Source organism: Coregonus lavaretus (assembly GCF_964263955.1).
Source record: "Coregonus lavaretus genome assembly, chromosome: 10".
NCBI lineage: Eukaryota > Metazoa > Chordata > Actinopteri > Salmoniformes > Salmonidae > Coregonus > Coregonus lavaretus.
This window is the reverse complement of record NC_139997.1, coordinates 14,657,543-14,677,616: the sequence shown is the minus strand read 5'-3', so window position 1 is coordinate 14,677,616 and position 20,074 is coordinate 14,657,543. Positions and strand designations below refer to the sequence as shown.

The 20,074-nt window shown below is 41.4% G+C and overlaps 1 protein-coding gene across 1 annotated transcript in view; it reads left to right on the top strand.

Annotated features, from left to right (window-relative positions):
- LOC311135840 (uncharacterized protein) overlaps positions 1-20,074 on the top strand; it is a gene marked incomplete at its 3' end in the record, with an annotated part of 92,130 nt that overhangs the window by 34,100 nt on the left and 37,956 nt on the right. The window contains exons 3-7 of the mRNA XM_084169872.1: positions 4,568-4,698; positions 7,758-7,846; positions 8,483-8,547; positions 9,843-9,900; positions 12,382-12,508. Of these exons, the coding sequence (XP_084025998.1) occupies positions 4,568-4,698; positions 7,758-7,846; positions 8,483-8,547; positions 9,843-9,900; positions 12,382-12,508 (470 nt within the window). The remainder of the gene's footprint in view (positions 1-4,567; positions 4,699-7,757; positions 7,847-8,482; positions 8,548-9,842; positions 9,901-12,381; positions 12,509-20,074) is intronic.

The window sequence follows — 20,074 nt, the reverse complement described above, 5'->3', positions numbered from 1 at the left end:
CACAGGGATGCTGGCCCATGTTGACTCCAATGCTTCCCACAGTTGTGTCAAGTTGGCTGGATGTGCTTTGGGTGGTGGACCATTCTTGATACACACGGTAAACTGTTGAGCGTGTAAAACCCAGCAGGGTTGCAGTTCTTGACACACTCAAACCGGTGTGCCTGGCACCTACTACCATATCCTGTTCAAAGGCACTTAAATATTTTGTCTAACCCATTTACCCTCTGAATTGCGAATTGCAAACATTCACAATCCATGTCTCAGTTGTCTCAAGGCTTGAAAATTATTCTTTAACCTGTCTCCTCCCCTTCATCTACACTGAGTGAAGTGAATTTAACAGTTGACATCAATAAGGGATCATAGCTTTCACCTGAATTCACCTGGTCAGTATGTCATGGAAAGAGCAGGTGTTCCTAATGTTTTGTACACTCAGTGTATAGAGACAGATGTGATAGGCATGAAGATGAAATTGAAAACCATTAGAAAATAGAAACGCATGCATGCAACCTGTCGATTGCCTAATGATCAGCCGTTGATCAATTTTTGTGAAGCAATGGGTGGTATGTTGACACTACATTTTGAGTGAGTGCTTTATCTAACTCTTTGCAACCACTTATTGATAAGGGTAAACTTTTCTCTGTCTTTTAGGGTTGCCTAGATTCACTTTAGCAGGCCTATAAAATATAGCCTATTATAAACTGGGTGGTTCGAGCACTGAATGCTGATTGGCTGACAGACAATCGGGTATGACAAAACATGTATTTTTACTGCTCTTATTACGTTGGTAACCAGTTAATATGGCCAAAATACCACGTCTAAGGTCTGTATCCAGGCACTCTGTGTTGCGTCGTGCGTAAGAACAGCCCTTAGCCGTGGTATATTGGCCATATACCACACACCCTCAGGCCTTATTGCTTAAATATATACTGTAGGCTAGACGAATGATGCATTAATATTTTAATTAACTTCTGACTTACACATCTCTCTGTCTTCTTCACTGTTCCCTTCTTGCACAATTCACGCATCTCCGCTGGCAACTCCACTGGCCAATCTCTTCCCCCTCTCTCTAGCTCTTGAACGAGTAGCCTATATATAGACAATGAACAGCAGTATAGTTTGAAACTAATATGCCTAGGCCTATTCGAGGAGAGAAGCATTGATCGATCCTTTTGCTTGCTGAATGGTTATAAAATAGGTTACAGTGTTGGCAATGAACTGGAGGGGAAGTTTGAATGGTGAGAGTGACGTGTAGCCCAGCTCTGGAGTGATGTGATCACATTGGCTAAATTGATACCTTTCTGCACTGATGCATTACAAACATAAAAAACAGGCAGAGAGAAATTAATTCACACAACGAACCCACAGACCTGTCAGCGGCAGTGTCCCAGATAACCATTTATATTGGTCAACAGCTTATTTTCGCATTGCGAAAAGACACAAAAAACAAACCTGTTCCGAATAAATAATTGATGGATTGTGGCTGGACGATATTTCGCAATTGGTGTGAACGCGTCATAAACAAGACGTGCTCGTATTTATTGATTTCTTCCTAATTATTTGGATGAAAATAACGGACTTTACTGTAAATAGGCCTTTCAGAAGATTAAATCATGACAGTAGCGTTTGATTCTTATTAAAGAGATGGAGTCCAGACAGGCTACTTTAGGAAACTTTCTAAATGGACATATAGGCCTATAGAGAGAATCAGCAAATTCAAACATGCACACCCGAGTAAAAGGACACGTCAATCAAAGCCACCAGCGTATGTCAGACACAAGCAAATATTGATCCTTTCCTTAAAACGTATTAAAAAACATAGGCCTACCTTAGGCTTTCAGAAAGTAGGCTATAAGATAATGAATTGACATGGACAGTATGAAGGGGACAGCTATGCGATAATATGAAGATGACATTAACAATAATTAAAATAGAAACAAATACACGCAACACGTCCACAGCCTATTTATCAGCGTTGATTAGTCTATACATTGAGAATAGATTACCTATCGAATTATACCATAACAGGTTGGATAGGATTGGCGCATTGTCCATTTGACACAACATTAGCGCATTATAGGCCTCAGAGCCAGAACAACCTTGTTGACTGCTGTTGAATAATTAATGAATAGTCAGACACATCCAACCTTTTTAAAAAGAAGACCGATTTATTTATTTACTAACAAGCAATGAAAACGTGCATTATATAAAAGAAAGTCCACACATTTAAATATGTTTTATAGAAGTGCAATAGCCTATAGCAGTGGTCCCCAACTGGTGGCCCGCAGACCGATTTTGGCCCGCGGCTGTTTTTTATTTGGCCCCTCCCCGAGTTAAAAAAATAAATTGGTGTGGAATTTTCATTGTTGGACATAAAAGACTGTAAAAAAAACACCAGGAAGTCAGCTCCAAGTGATTTTAATGTAACAAAATATGTTCCCAAGTATTCCCACGCATAATAGAGGACCACGACATGATCATATACAAATGTAAGCAAGGTTTGAAATTATTATGTTTTAGTCAAACATTATATCTGTTTGGGCTTCTTGCGGTCAATTTGCAGTCTACAAACGATTTGTAATTATCTTCCAGCCCCACGACCATCCGCTCAAGAAAAAATCGGCCCGCGGCTGAATCTAGTTAATGATCCCTGACCTATAGGCTAGTGCTTCTACACCCCTGCACAACTAGCGGATTAGCTGCTGGAGCATCAAACAACAGTTGGAAAGAGGATATGTAGACAGATTAAGTTAGCAAAACAATTGCTTATAATAATTAGTAAACACTCCCGCTATTAGGTAAAGTTTATCTACATGTTAATAAAAAAAAAAATGTAGGCCTATTTAAATGGTTTTGACGGTTATTTTATTTTCATGGCGGTCTTCATCCATAACCATCAGTTACATGGTTATTCAATTACCATCACAGCCCTACCCCTCTGCTCTTTCTACAGCTCATCTATGCATACCTGAGTTTACAGGTCCCTTCAACAGGCCCCTTCCTCTGCTCACGTGGCAGTGTAGAGATGGTAGAACCCATAAGAACTAACAACATAGCCTCAATGGAAACTTAACTTTGAAAGGACACTGGGGAATAGCACCATCTCCTACCATTCATATACTTCAAAACCTCTTGGGCTTGTCAAATGTCTGTGTCTTATAGAACTCTTGATTTGTGATGACACTTCTATTGAAGGATCATGGCCCACAAATAAAACTGAGTTGATGCGACCTACCAGAGCAGACAGTTTCTTTCAAAGCAGCACACACAGGTGCGCTATCTTAATTTGACCCTGCTTCTCACAGCAGAAAAATAATCCTGCAGCAACAGGAAATGTAAATTATTATGTGGATCATAATTAATGGACATTTTTGTAGGGGTTGGGGCAAATCAAGTCTGAAATTTTAAAGAGGAAATTACAAACTTTAGAATACTTTTAAAACCTTGAATCCTACAATTTGCTTTTCCTACGGTGCAGGAAAATTCTCTGTGACAAAAGAGTGATCAAATTAAGATGGCAGATCTGTAAAGCTGAATACATGCGTCATGCACCTTACTTTTGTGTGTGTGCGGAGAGAATGGATACTCTTTCTGCCCGGTTCATAACTTCTTCTCTTTCAGACTGAGCCTCCCATCATCCTAATAGTTAAGCCAGTGCCTTAACCCCACAAATAGATGGAAGTGAATGTGTGCATGGCTGCTATAATCAAGCCTGTGTGTATGAGCATGCCAGGCAGGGTAGGACAGAGTCATTGAGGCCTGGCCAGCCAGTAACCTCCAGAAGGAACACACAGCCCCCACTATGAGGTCAGGCTGGAGCCCGTACGTCTTGACAGTCAGTCAGGATTACAAATGAGGGAAAATCGTTGTGAAAATGGACTGCAGCTGAGTTAGAGAAACAATCCTCCCTGTTTTAGGACATTAGTCATTTTCGGCGCATTTCAACCATTCCTGGGCTCTGGTGAAATTAATTCCCATGTAAATCTCTGCAGAGAAGCTTTTATTTGAGGATTTGATTTTCATGGTTTAGGTGCAGGGGGATACTGGCTTCCTTAGGCATTGTGTTTTCACAGTAATATGATCCAATGGTTCAGGCGAAAAAACAAAGGATAGGCATAAGCGTTTCAAACTGAATGACTGTCGTGTCATGACTGGCCACGGTCTTCATGGTTAAACATTTGTTGAAAGTGAAACAATCTTCTATTGATGGAGTTGAAACAGCCCCCTGGTGCAGCATGCCTAATGCCTATAAGCCATAATGAAACTTGTGTTCCTCAGGTTATGTAATGGGAAGCTCCCTACTTAAGGATTAAGCCTAAATGGGATAATCACCCTCTAGACTAGAGGTTACCAGAGAGACATGGCTGGCCGCGTTCACAGGCTGAATTGCGTTAGGTTCACGTTGGAGTAAAATCAACAAACAGCTATGACGTCTCTCATCTTTTATGCTAATTGTCTACAACGGGTAAGGGGCTGTAGGATTTGAACAGTAATGATACAGTAATAGATATATTAAACTGTGAATGAGAAGCATTAACCTCTGTAATGTTTTATTTCTCTCTCTCCTCAGGCCCATGAATGGAGCAAAAACGATGAGCGCCTCCTGGCAGCTGTGGAACATGGGGAGGTGGAGAAGGTGGCCTCCCTCCTCACCAAGAAAGGAGCCAGCGCAGTCAAACTGGACAGTGAGGGCAAGTCAGCGTGAGTATCGAGACTTGATGGACAGGGTTGGGCCACACACAGATTAGAAATGGGAAATTTGGACCGCTTAGGATGTTTGTTGTGCAAACTGAATGAGTATAGTAATGTTTATTGTTTGAATCAATCACATTTTTGCTAATCTTCCCCGGAACATCTAAAACTCTAATACTGATACTGTTTCAGTGCAGCATAGAAGTTACAGTACTTAGATATTCCCTCAAAGTTCTATGATGACACATCTACAATAGTTGATAGTGATAGAATTGCCCCCAGGCAACTGTTCAGCTCAATAAGCCATAGTCCCTGTCACTATTGGAGATGCTCCTGAACTGAACTGAACTGCCCTAGATACAGTACCTTGAGACAACTTCTGTTGAAGGAGGAATACGTCATGTGGATTTAGATCAGGTTGAGATTTTATCATGGTTAGAGAAAGTTAAAGAAAGTAAAGCAAATCACTGTTTCTTATTAACTGCACCTTGACCGACAATGAGTTGCTAAGTATAGCACAATAGAAATATAATGATATCTGTACAAGCATCACTGCTATTTAATTGCTTGAGTCACGTCATCATTTATCTCCTTTATTCCTTCTCCTTTTGTCTATCTTTAATATGATGATGTGGGTTTTTGCTTTGCCCTTCCTCATATCCATAATGAATACGTGCTAAAGTCTAAATTGCATTATATTGTAACTCAGGATGGGGAGATTATTAAATTGTTGAGCTAATGATTCATAAAATGCACCCCACACACTGTTTTGGCAAAGCCAAGACACTTATGAATGTCTATATGAATTCCTGTTCTCTTTTAGTGTCTTACTCCATGTGTACAGACCTGTGAGGGTCAATGGCCTTTCATTGATAGCCTATTAAACATGATATAATTCCCATAGTATACAGTAGGCATGATCTCCTTTGTGTGTTTAACAAGCTCCCAATTATCACAAAGCTTGATTGTGTCCTGATATTGTCCTAATTTCTACAGTATAGGCTCTGTCTGAATGGACGTGACAGCCATGCTCCCACTTCCTAACTGGACCAGATAATGTTAATGTTTGACCTCTTTCTGACCGCTACAGATAGAGCAGCACTGCCAGAGACTAGTTAGTGAAAGACAACACCACTGACCTAAATATATTTAGTGATTTACTTTGAGGGGGAATCGCTCACAACAGCCAGCCACACAATGTGTCTTTTAAGTCACCCATACGAAGATACCATTGTTTACATCCCTGACCTTCCCAGGTTTCCCAGAAGGACACACACTGACTGGCATGGCATTCCCAAATGAAGGTTGACTTTTATTGGGATGAATCTTGTCCTGGAGGCAGCGCTGGGCGATTTCCACTAGATGGGCCAGCTGCAAAGTCAAAATTGGCTATATATCGTAAAAAAATCATGAAAACTAAAATTAGGCATTAAGTTAGCAGTGTGGTTAAGGTTAGGTTTAAACTCAGATTTTATGACTTCGTGGCTGTGCCAGCTAGAAACTACCCTGCAGAGCTGCCTCAAGTACATGAGTCATCCCAATAAATGCCAACCTGCTTCCCAAACAGCCAGTGTCACCATGGATATACTGGAGACTTTGAATGACTGGAATGGATGGAAACTGCTGGTGTCTCAAAGCACAATCTCATGATTATTATTACAAAACACGTACACACACACAGACAATTACACACAAACACAGTAATCATGCACGTCACTTATGTAGCCTAAATCATTAGGAAAACGTACCTAATTCCGTTCATTACATTGTGTTATTGCAAGAACAAAGACATCGTCTGATTTATCGTCTTCTAGGAGTTAAATTGTGTCCTTCCACTAGTGCTTGTTATCATAAATTAATCATCATTTATTGACCTTGCAATTGATGTACTTGAGGAAGTGTAATTGGTGTTGAAATGTGGGTTATCTGAGGAAGCTGTTGTAGAATACTGAATTACCCATGAAAGTTATCAGTCTGTACCAGGCATATCAAACATGTTCGTCAGGCAAGTGTGTTTTCAATTGCTTTCCATTCTGAGGGTAACAGAAAGGTCAATGAAATAGTCTAAACACTTGCTTATCTCAGTATTCCTCTATTAGATAATCCGTGTTCATTAAATAAATGACAACAACTATTTGGAAAAAATGGTTTTGCTTTCTCTTCCAATTGAAGTCATAACTTTTCACAGCAGTACTGAGTACTGTATTTATTAACGGTTCCAAATACACTTGGATGATGACTCAGTCTGACTTGTTCAATATTTCTCTCACATATTCCAAAGCAATTAGGCAGAAGTGCACTAGAATGTTTAGAATCTGGAATCTGCTATGCTGTTTCCTGTTTCAATGTTCGTTCAGAGTAGTGAAGAAGACATCCTCTATAGCAGTGGTAATTGCTCTGTTTTCATGTTCTTCAGTGGAGTGATCCTATAGGTCATCCGGCTGCCTGTGTTAGCTCTTTGTGTGTGTTAGCTCTGTGAGCCTGCATGATGGCCTAGAGCAATGCTCATTGGGCTCCCGATTGGCGCAGTGGTCTAAGGCACTGCATCTCAGTGCTTGAGGCGTCACTACAGACTGGTTCGATTCCAGGCTGTATCACAACTGGCCGTGATTGGGAGTCCAATAGGGCGGTGCACAATTGGCCCAGCGTCGTCCGGGTTTGGCCGGTGTAGGCTGTCATTGTAAATAAGAATTTGTTCTTAACTTACTTGCCTAGTTAAATAAAGGTAAAATAAAATAAAAAATGTATCCACAGCAGTGCACTGACCCTGTTCTAACAACACATACAAAAGGCAAAGCTCAGAACACAATCAATACATTGGCGGATACTGAATAAACTCATTCTCTAGCACAGAATTCAATAGTGCCCACACCACTCAACCTTTTCTTGATCTTTCCACCTTAAAGAAGCGATCTGGCCAGTGAAAACCATATTAACCGATCACATTGTTGGAGATGTCAATTACCTTTGTTTTCTTTTTGTATAAGGAATTGTAGGGATTTCTTTTTTCAGAATTTATTGCTGTACTTTCTGTTTATTCATCCAATGACCTCTCTCTCCCCATACAGTCTCCATGTGGCTGCCACCCGTGGTCAAACCGAATGTCTGGCAGTCATGCTGGCCCATGGAGCGGACACATCTGTCATAGACGCCTCAGGTTAGTGGACTACAAACCTTGTACTGTGCCTGCCCAAAGATCCAGATGAATATTTGAAGGGAGAGCTACTTACATAACATGTGAATATATCCTGAACATACTGTAGGTGAACATTCCCTATAGAACTAATCTGCCCAGAAACTTTTCCCAAGTATGATTCTACTGCTAGTGGTTACAGACGTGACTGCTAGTGGTTACAGACATGACTGCTAGTGGTTACAGATATGACTGCTAGTGGTTACAGATATGACTGCTAGTGGTTACAGATATGACTGCTAGTGGTTACAGACGGGACTGCTAGTGGTTACAGACGGGACTGCTAGTGGTTACAGATATGACTGCTAGTGGTTACAGATATGACTGCTAGTGGTTACAGACGTAACTGCTAGTGGTTACAGACGTGACTGCTAGTGGTTACAGATATGACTGCTAGTGGTTACAGATATGACTGCTAGTGGTTACAGACGGGACTGCTAGTGGTTACAGACGTGACTGCTAGTGGTTACATATATGACTGCTAGTGGTTACATATATGACTGCTAGTGGTTACAGACATGGACTTGAGACCTGCAGGGAGTTGAATGAAGCTGAGGCTGCAACGAAAGATGTCTCACCTGGATGTCTTTTTCTCCTCAGGTTTTAGTGCTTTACACCTCGCTGCCAAAAACAACCATCAGGAGTGTGCCGAAAAGCTTATACAGGTAAGATGGAGCTACTGAATGAATGAAACTGTAAACAAATGGTGACCGACAACACTCACTGACTGTATCGGATGAAGCCATTGATTTGTTCTTGGGTAGTTCATTATCACCCTTATTTATGGGCCATTTGTATGCCAGAGAGCTAAAACAGTTGTGCTTGTTGTTGAATCACAATTTAAAAAGGCACTCTCTGACCATTGTGAAGATGGGTTCACTGACTGACTGTAACACTGCAGTGCAGTCTTGTGATGAGAGGCATGTGATATCTGTCTGTGTTCTGTCTGATGATCCTACTGTCTGTCCTAGTGTATCTGCTGATCTAACCCATGACCACCTCTCTATCCTCCACACAACCCTGATATGACCTCAGTTTAGCCATACATAAGATCACACAATAAAAGGCTTCTGCAGGAGCAATATTGATAGCTTGTGGAAAACAACTAAATAAATAATAAATAATTGGTCATTTAGCAGATGCTCTTATCCAGAGCGACTTACAGGAGCAATTAGGGTTAAGTGCCTTGCTCACTAGTACAGTGGACTGCTGGTTCAAGTCCTAATTTAGTTCAGGGATTTTTGTGTAGTTCAGATATTAAGAATACATTATCTGTGCATGAACTGTTGTTAGTTAGTATTTTCAGCATGTCATAACTGTGTGGATAAAATTATTTATGAAGCTGTCAGACTCAAGGCTACACCACACTCACTGTGCATACAATATTATACTTAGCCATCAATCAGAATGGCTGACTCTTAATATGATCTGAGTGAATGGTTTCATCTACTCAATGCTAATATCAGTCATTCTTACACCTTGTTTAGAGAATGGATCTAACTTTTTGAGCGGCTCTGTGGTACATGAAATTCAAAGCTTTGGTGTAGCAATTATGTACTAAAGCTATTTTTGTGATTGATATGTAGCCTATCAAGAATTGAGTGTACGATTTTCAGTGGGTTCATTTTATGTCTATCTATGCTGAGATTGAGACCATTTTCTGAACAGTTGGGAAGCTGAAGTCAGAAGTAATACATATCCTTCCCTCTCTGGTAATACCTGTCAAATGAATGGCCAGCTAAGCCGCTGCCCATACAGATTGACTTGACACACTGTTTTAAATCTGATGCAAGGGCACTCCCATTAACTCCAAATTAAAATGCATCTCAAAAATGTCTGACATACTCTTAGCTAACACAGTTCATTAAGGCTCAGTCACATTTTTCAGATCAACCATCACAGTGATAAAAAAATAATATAGTCATATAGATGTTGACCTAAACCCGTGTTTTCCCACCAGAGTAAATGTGTGTTGGATGCTCTGGACTGCTCAGGGAAGACAGCCCTTCACCACGCAGGTAAGACTTGGTTAGAAATAACTTAACGAGTGTTATACATATGATTAAGGGCTCTATAATGCCTACATAAAAGTATGAAACGTTATTGCTATAGGACATCCCCAGGCATCAGCTCTGGGAAATTGTAACTTAGGCATTAAAGATTCTACCTGAAATGGTGCTGTCTTATCAGAAATTGATTGAGATTAATTTGTATTACTCAAGTTGACACCCATAAAACTAGGAGGATAAAACGTCTCGATGATTCATCTTCTTAGTCGCAGAGCAGCGGATAGCGTATCTACTAAGCACCTGATCCCCATTCCCCTCTTTCAGTCACCCATCTATGTCACCATCCATCCATTGCACCCTACTGTACCTCAGCTCAAATGCTTGCTGATGATTACAGAAGATTAGCTGCAGCTATGAGACCAGACTACCCGTACAGTAGATGACTGGAATGTTTCTGAGCCTGGGGTAAACCATACAGTGAGGGAAAAAAGTATTTGATCCCCTGCTGATTTTGTACGTTTGCCCACTGACAAAGACATGATCAGTCTATAATTTTAATGGTAGGTTTATTTGAACAGTGAGAGACATAATAACAACAAAAAAATCCAGAAAAACGCATGTCAAAAATATTATAAATTGATTAGCATTTTAATGAGGGAAATAAGTATTTGACCCCTCTGCAAAACATGACTTAGTACTTGGTGGCAAAATCCTTGTTGGCAATCACAGAGGTCAGACGTTTCTTGTAGTTGGCCACCAGGTTTGCACACATCTCAGGAGGGATTTTGTCCCACTCCTCTTTGCAGATCTTCTCCAAGTCATTAAGGTTTCGAGCCTGACGTTTGGCAACTCAAACCTTCAGCTCCCTCCACAGATTTTCTATGGGATTAAGGTCTGGAGACTGGCTAGGCCACTCCAGGACCTTATTGTGCTTCTTCTTGAGAAATCCATTTTGTTGCCTTGGCTGTGTGTTTTGGGTCATTGTCATGCTGGAATACCCATCCACGACCCATTTTCAATGCCCTGGCTGAGGGAAGGAGGTTCTCACCCAAGATTTGACGGTACATGGCCCCGTCCATCGTCCCTTTGATGCGGTGAAGTTGTCCCCTTAGCAGAAAAACACCCACAAAGCATAATGTTTCCACCTCCATGTTTGACGGTGGGGATGGTGTTCTTGGGGTCATAGGCAGCATTCCTCCTCCTCCAAACACGGCGAGTTGAGATGATGCCAAAGTTCAGTTCAAGCTCGATTTTGGTCTCATCTGACCACAACACTTTCACCCAGTTCTCTTCTGCTTTCTTGAGCAGGGGGACCTTGCGGGCGCTGCAGGATTTCAGTCCTTCACGGCATAGTGTGTTACCAATTGTTTTCTTGGTGACTATGGTCCCAGCTGCCTTGAGATCATTGACAAGATCCTCCCGTGTAGTTCTGGGCTGATTCCTCACCGTTCTCATGATCATTGCAACTCCACGAGGTGAGATCTTGCATGGAGCCCCAGGCCGAGGGAGATTGACCGTTCTTTTGTGTTTCTTCCATTTGCGAATAATCGCACCAACTGTTGTCACCTTCTCACCAAGCTGCTTGGCGATGGTCTTGTAGCTCATTCCAGCCTTGTGTAGGTCTACAATATTGTCCCTGACATCCTTGGAGAGGTCTTTGGTCTTGGCCATGGTGGAGAGTTTGGAATCTGACTGATTGATTGCTTCTGTGGACAGGTGTCTTTTATACAGGTAACAAGCTGAGATTAGGAGCACTCCCTTTAAGAGTGTGCTCCTAATCTCAGTTTGTTACCTGTATAAAAGACACCTGGGAGCCAGAAATCTTTCTGATTGAGAGGGGGTCAAATACTTATTTCCCTCATTAAAATGCAAATTAATTTATAACATTTTTGACATGCGTTTTTCTGGATTATTTTGTTGTTATTCTGTCTCTCACTGTTCAAATAAACCTACCATTAAAATTATAGACTGATAATTTATTTGTCAGTGGGCAAACGTACAAAATCAGCAGGGGATCAAATATTTTTTCCCCTCACTGTACATGTAATGTACTCTTGAATGGCTCAATGAAGAACATATTTCGCTGTACACTCACTGTGACACTACTCTAATAGGCCACTTAGATATTAGATACAGGAGTGCTGTTCCAGTTGTTAGTGTTTGTGAAATTGCAGAAATAGCAAGGCGTACTGGAGAGTTTCCTACAATTTTAGAGAGCCTTCAGCCGGCAGGGGATGCTTTTATCTGGGGATGAAAGGCCTGGATCAAAGAGAACTGTATAAAGGGCCATGTCAATTACACAGGAGACTCTACTGCCAGGTTCTATCTAATTATCTCCAGGGTTGCAACTTCCAGCTACGAACGACTGTAGGATAATTCCACCATGTTGGACACAGTTGAGTTCTATTCAGGCAGTGAGCTCCATGGTATAACTCCATGGTAGACAAGGCATTTTAGGTGTTCACATGATTCTCTTATTTTCTCCCTCAGCTGCCAGTGGAAGCATTGTGATTGTCCAAACCTTATGTGAGCACAAGTGTCCGGTGAACATCAAAGACATGGTATGTATGCCATTCAATCAGATACAATGCAGTTCCCTCATTCAGTTCAAGTTATTGTTTGTATAGGGCTTCTTTGAAGGTCTTCAACTCAAACTAAAGAAATATCCAGGCCTGACCAATTAGGACTACCCAGTGGGTAGAGAAAAGACTTCCACATAAATGCAGCATGCATCAATCCTATTGTACTGGTTCTGCTGTGCCTTAAACATGACAAGAAAACTATCATCCTCTGACTGACCGACTGTGTGGGAGTGTGCATGTGAGTGTGTGTTTCTGGGGTTGATGGGGTGTTATTGTGGTGTTAACTGTGTGTGTGTGATGCGGGTTCACTGTGAGTGAGAGGCATGCATTGTGTATTTGTGTTGTGGTAGTTGGACTGTGTAGCCCATAGGGCAGTCCCCGACAAAAATAAATAAATTGATCGATCGAGAGTCGTCCTGTTCTCTCAACCAATCGATTGGTCGAAATGTTTAGACTTATTTGTCCATATATAGACATTATAAAATAATAAAATAAAATTGCCTACATAGGCTTGTATGATGCTTTAAGCACACTGTTTGATTAAATGATTAAGACACACAAATGACTCCATAAAGAGCCCGATGGTCACACTGTTAAAAAAAATGACAGCGAGTGCCTGTGTGACTGGCGCACGTTGTCTCGCTCTCCTCCCTACTGCAGCGAAAAGGCACCACAGCACAGAAGTGTATTGCACTGTCCGTGCTGAAGCTGCAACATCATTTCAGCCATTTAGTTTCTTATTTGATTCTGACTGAAAAGTTCTGTTACCGAAATCCCTAATTTGTTTAGGAAAAACATTCCCTATTCCCTCAACCCTTGCTCTCTTTACGTGAAACATGTAAGCATCGCATGCATGTGATAAATAGGGCCTGACATATAGCCAATCATAATCACATCAATAAATCGGTTCTAACAAACTCAAACACAGCAACACGTATACAGAAGATAGCCATATTTGGTAAAAGACCAAGTCCATATTATGGCAAGAACAACTCAAATAAGCAAAGAGAAATCACAGTCCATCATTACTTTAACACATGAAGGTCAGTCAATACGGAACATTTCAAGAACTTTGAAAGTTTCTTCAAGTGCAGTCGCAAAAAGCGTCAAGCGCTATGATGAAACTGGCTCTCATGAGGACCACCACAGGAATGGAAGACCCAGAGTTACCTCTGCTGCAGAGGATACGTTCATTAGAGTTACCAGCTTCAGAAATTGCAGCCCAAATAAATACTTCACAGAGTTCAAGTCACAGACACGTCTCAACATCAACTGTTCAGAGGGGACTGTGTGAATCAGGCCTTCATGGTTGAATTGCTACAAATAAACCACTACTAAAGGATACCAATAATAAGAAGAGGCCTGCTTGGGCCAAGAAACACGAGCAATGAACATTAGACAGGTGGAAAATTGTCCTTTGGTCTGGAGTCCAAATTGGAGATTTTTGGTTCCAACCGCCGTGGCTTTGTGAGACGCGGTGTGAGTTAACGATTGATCTCCGCATCTGTATTTCCCACCGTAAAGCATGTAGGAGGAGGTGTTATGGTGTGGGGGTGCTTTGCTGGTGACACTGTCTGTGATTTATTTAGAATTAAAGGCACACTTAACCAGCATGGCTACCACAGCATTCTGCAGCGATACGCCATCCCATCTGGTTTGGGCTTAGTGGGACTATCATTTGTTTTTCAAAAAGACAATGACCCAACACACCTCCAGGCTGTGTAAGGGCTATTTTACCAAGAAGGAAAGTAATGGAGTGCTGCATCAGATGACCTGGCATCCACAATCCCCCGACCTCAAACCAATTGAGATGGTTTGGGATGAGTCAGACGGCAGAGTGAAGGAAAAGCAGCCAACAAGTGCTAAGCATATGTGGGAACTCCTTCAAGATTTGTTTAACACTTTTTTGGTTACTACATTATTCCATATGTGTTATTTCATAGTTTTGATGTCTTCACTATTATTCTACAATGTAGAAAATAGTAAAAATTAAGAAAAACCCTTGAATGAGTAGGTGTCCAAACTTTTGACTGGTACTGTATATATGGATGATTTGTAAAACCGCTCTCCTCAATTTTCTTAGACAATTAGGCTAAGGCAAGGGCTGTGTAACGTAATACTCCGGAAGTCGGGAAGCAGGTGCAGAACATGAGTTTAATAAAGAATCAATGCAGACGAACAGAACATGAGAACCGTACATAACGTGAGAGAAAACAATACTACCTAGTGACTGCTGTCTACTGAGGGCTAAATGAAGGAGTAATCAAGGAGATAATGATGACCAGGTGTGCGTAATGATTGTTGCCAGGACCGGTGGTTAGTAGACCGGCAACGTCGAGCGCTGGAGAGGGGGAGTGGGAGTAGGACTGACAGGCTGTTTCCTCATCTCTGCTGCTGCTGCCTTCGCCGCATTGTTCTCAATCCCAATATGCTGGTTAACTTTGCTATTATGCGCATAGCAACATCGGGAAAGGCGGCAATTCTACGGCGCACTGAAGATTGTTTCAGAACCGCGGACAGCGACCGTATCCAACGCAGGAGAAAGCACAATTGTTATAAAATAATATTTGATTTATTAGTGTTGCACCATTATATTTACATAATATAACTATATACAATTTCAGTATCACATGTCTTAGAGTGATGGACTGTGCATTCCCCGTGGCCTCCGCAATGGATTATTCCACTGAGACAGGCGCGAATCAGACAGGTGTCTTGTGCACCATAAAGAAAAAAGCTTCACTGACCAACACTCTAGCACACACATTCACCCACATATAAAAATGCCCATGTTATTTCCAATTACATTAATTGCAGCACTGGGGTCGTATAAAGAGCCGTGAGGGCTTTTATGTATTGTTTTTACAGTTATTCTGATCCAGTAATCTACCACGGGGATACATGATTAAGAATGTATAACTTGCTATTATAAACTGGGTGGTTTGAGACCTGAATGCTGATTGGCTGACAGCCGAGGTATGTCAGACCGTATACCACGGGTATGACAAAACATTTATTTTAACTTCTCTAATTACGTTGGTAACCAGTTTATAATAGCAATAAGGCACCTCGGGGGTTTGTGATATATGGCCAATATACCACGACTAAGGGCTGTGTCCAGGCACTCCGTGTTGCGTTGTGCATAAGAACAGCCGTTAGCCGTGGTATATTGGCCATATACCACACCCCCTCGGACCTCATTGCTTAAATAACCAATACAGCATAGGCAGAACCTCTGATTCAACTAGAGAATCATACTCTTCCTTTAGTGACGTTTCGTGTTACATAATGTGTTACATAAAGTCCTCCATACTTGTTGTAAAAATTTCTCAAATCCTGCATTTCCTCTTATTTTTGCTAAGTTTATAACGTTGACACAGACCATATTTCTTCAGCTGGCCGACTGAGAGAAAATGATACACACAGTAAGATAGATTGTTAACAAATGAATCCATTTGGCGCAATCAAAGATGTTAGCTTTTGTTGCAGAGGTATAAGAAGAAGCACATTTGTGTTGTAGTGTAGATGAAAAAACCCTCTCCAATCAAGCTTTGGGTTCTTATCAATCCTCCCTGGTCCTGAAATAGCACTGAACACTGTTATTCTCCAAGGAACTAACTGGGCACTGTGGAGGGTCCTGGAAGGCCAGGGAGGGAGTCACACACCAGTCAGAGTCCATCGTTTTCTCGCCCCACTCAAAGCCTGGTTGACACTTCATCATTACTGTGAGCTTGTTATCATGTCAGAATCCTCTGGATGGTAAACACGCAAGATGACTGTGTCTTTGTCAGAGAGCTATTGCTGCAATCAAAATTGTCTCTCTCAGAAACAATCATGTGTAATGGTGTAGTGCTCCACAGTGTGATCTATCCATCAGATATAAATGGGCTTTGATGCCATCTGAACAGAGGTACTTTAGCTGTGTGGGCAGAGCCTGCTGTTCCAGACAGAGAAACACAGTCGGGGGCGGGAGACAGGGAGCAGTATGTATCCTTGTTTAGAGGTTTTGTAACTTCACAGAGTGTGACCCACTAGAAGGTGATGGAGACTGTCATCAGCAGTGCACACAAGATCAGGTAAAATAACCTAATTTGGCTGCATTTCATATTCAGTGGGATGAGCTGTAGCTTACGTACTGTGGACATGCACACACACACACACGTACACTACCATTCAAAAGTTTGGGGTCACTTAGAAATGTCCTTGTTTTCAAAAGAAAAGCACTTTTTTTGTCCATTAAAATAACATCAAATTGATCAGAAATACAGTGTAGACATTGTTAATGTTGTAAATGGCTATTGTAGCTGGAAACGGCTGATTTTTAATGGAATATCTACATAGGCGTACAGAGGCCCAATATCAGCAACCATCAGTCCTGTGTTCCAATGGCACGTTGTGTTTGCTAATCCAAGTTTATCATTTTAAAAGGCTAATTGATCATTAGAAAACCCTTTTGCAATTATGTTAGCACAGCTGAAAACTGTTGTGCTGATTAAAGAAGCAATAAAACTGGGCTTCTTGAGACTAGTTGAGTATCTGGAGCATCAGCAATTGTGGGTTCCATTACAGGCTCAAAATGGCCAGAAACAAATAACTTTCTTTTGAAACTCGTCAGTCTATTCTTGTTCTGAGAAATGAAGGCTATTCCATGCGAGAAATTGCCAAGAAACTGAAGAACTCGTACAACGCTGTGTACTACTCCCTTCACAGAACAGCGCAAACTGGCTCTAACCAGAATAGAAAGAGGAGTGGGAGGCCCCGGTGCACAACTGAGCAAGAGGACAAATACATTAGAGTGTCTAGTTTGAGAAACAGACGCCTCACAGGTCCTCAATTGGCAGCTTCATTAAATAGTACCCGCAAAACACCAGTCTCAACGTCAATAGTGAAGAGGCGACTCCGGGATGCTGACCTTCTAGGCAGAAATGCCATATCTCAGACTGCCCATCTTAATCTTTTCTTTTTATTGGCCAGTCTGAGATTTGTCCTCTTGCCCTTTATCTACTTCCCCATAGTCAGATTAACTATTGGATACCATTTATATGTCTCTGCGTCCAGTATGAAAGAAGTTAGAGCTAGTTTTGCGAGCCATATCAAACTAGCGTTAGCGCAATGACTGGAAGTCTATGGTATCTACTAGCATGTTAGCAGTTACCATATACTTCCAGTCATTGCGCTAATGCTAGTTAGCAACTTCCTTCAAACTGCACGCAGAGACATAAAAATGGTATCCACTGGGTAAGTACTGAAGATAAAGGGCTTCATTGCCAAAATCCCGAAGTATCCCTCTAACCCTAACATTAACCCCAAACCCTAAACCTAACCATAACTCCTAACCATAATTGTAACCCTAATTGTAACCCAAATCCTAAACCTAACCCCTAAGCCTAAAATAGCCTTTTTCCATGTGGGGACCGGCGAAATATCCCCACAAAATGTCCTTGTTTCTCACACACACACAGAGTTTTTGAACATTCACAGTCGTGGAGGAGTGGATGCTTATAGTGTGGTTGTCTGTAATCCATGTTAATGTCAACATAACGATACAACACACAGAGACAGAAGTATCTCAATATTATACAGGATGGTGATGAGGTGTAGTCACTCATACCTTGCCTTTCACTTGCAATAATGAACAGAGTAGAATAAAGGGGATCTATAGACAGTGGGACACACAATTGATGTAACAATGTGGCTTCGCTAGGACCCTGTACCCACTCCTTCATGGTTAACCCTCCCCATCTCTCTGTGTCGGGCCAGACAGCCTTAGCCACATCTCTCTGTGGTGCACTGTGCTGAGATTACACATGGCTTAAATGTCAGATTGTTACATAAGCTTCCTGGGCCCTGGCAGACAGCCTCTGCTCCACTGGCCTCAATCACAGATGCCATCCTGTGGCTTTATTTAGGCATGAGGATCAGACCATGTATTTCTCATCCCCCCAGACTGTGAGAGTATGAAAACATTCACACTGCGGCTGCTAGAGCTTGTGTGCTAGAGATAAGGAAAGCAGGTTTTTTTGTCTTAGAAACCCTTAGAAACCCACGTAATAGCTTTGCCCTTTGTGGTGTATGTTAGGAGTGCACCATTAAGCAAGTCTGACACATTTCCAGTCGACTCTGACATATCTCCTAACCCCATTTAGATTCCCGAAGAGTGTCAAATGTCATTTGTCACACCTGCACACAATGGCTAGTGATGTTTCCTCTTTTCTACGAAGGTTGATTTTTGTCCTCTCACCTATAGACATACAAACACTTATTAAAACTGTACAGTGTGGTCTGAAAAGATTCCCATGTTATTTACCAAAGGTCATTCCAGTAAATAAGAATAAGGTATGAGGTGGAAACTGTACTCTGTGTGGTCTGAAAGTAGTAAGCAACTTCTCCTTTTGATGACGGCTTATGTGGCATCGAAATGAGTCAGAGAAAGGTATTCTAGTGGCCAAATTGACTACAAAGTGTACATAGGATAATTTTGGTCATAAATTCAGTATCGTCCAAAACTCAGATTTGCCAGATAATTAGGAGATAATGTATGTCACAGAATGAAGGGTACCGTAACAGTTTTCCTTAGGTTGGTTTTATTTAGATCCTGCCCAAATACCCACAGCTGGCAACACCCAACTAATCATCAATTTGGCGCACAGCTGCACGCAACTGGATCACAATGCCGATATCCCTATGGGGCTAGTTTGGGACCATCAGTAAATTACACAATGTACATGGGACAATATTTTAAACGGTCAATAGCTCCAAATTACAACTATAAATTGTAGGAATTTGTATACAAATATTGAAAGCATTTAATAAGACAACATTGTGTAATTTATTGATAGTCCCTAACTGGCCCCACAGACAGGCTATCCAAAGTCAAACCAAATTTTGCCACGGCACAAAATAACCAAAACCAAAACAAACAGCAAAGGCATCCAACAAGTTTGTAGAGTCACAAGCTTGATGTACTCATTGTGTGCTATGAATTTGGGACCAAATACTAAACCTTTGACTACTTCAATACACATATAAGTGAATTTGTCCCAATACCTTTGGTCCCCTAAAATGGGGGGACTATGTACAAAAGTGCTGTAATTTCTAAATGGTTCACCCGATATGGATGAAAATACCTTCAAATGAAAGCTGACAGTCTGCACTTTAACCTCATAGTCATTCTATAATTTCAAATCCAAAGTGCTGGAGTACAGAGTCAAAACAAAACAAAATGTGTCACTGTCGCAATACCTTTGGAGCTCACTGTATCACCAGAGAAATCACTCAACCTACGGGTTATGGTATGTGATGTCTCTCTGGGGAAAGTACGTTGGTGAAATTATTTTTCAACTGGCTACTGGTTTTAGTCTATGGTAGAAGTTTGAAGTTATGAAGTTCATTTGAAGTTGAGTATGAAGTCTGCGTCAAGCATTAGTATTTCACGTTTTATGGTTGTCCTTATAAGTGTTTTCAGAGAGCTTTCAGGGATATTATGTGATTTTGAAAAATGTTCCATCTACCAGTGAGACAGTAAATCCATATGATCATCTTAGGTAACGAGTCAACGCCCAGTGCAGTGTGTAATGTTCCGTGAAGCAAAGACTGGGCCT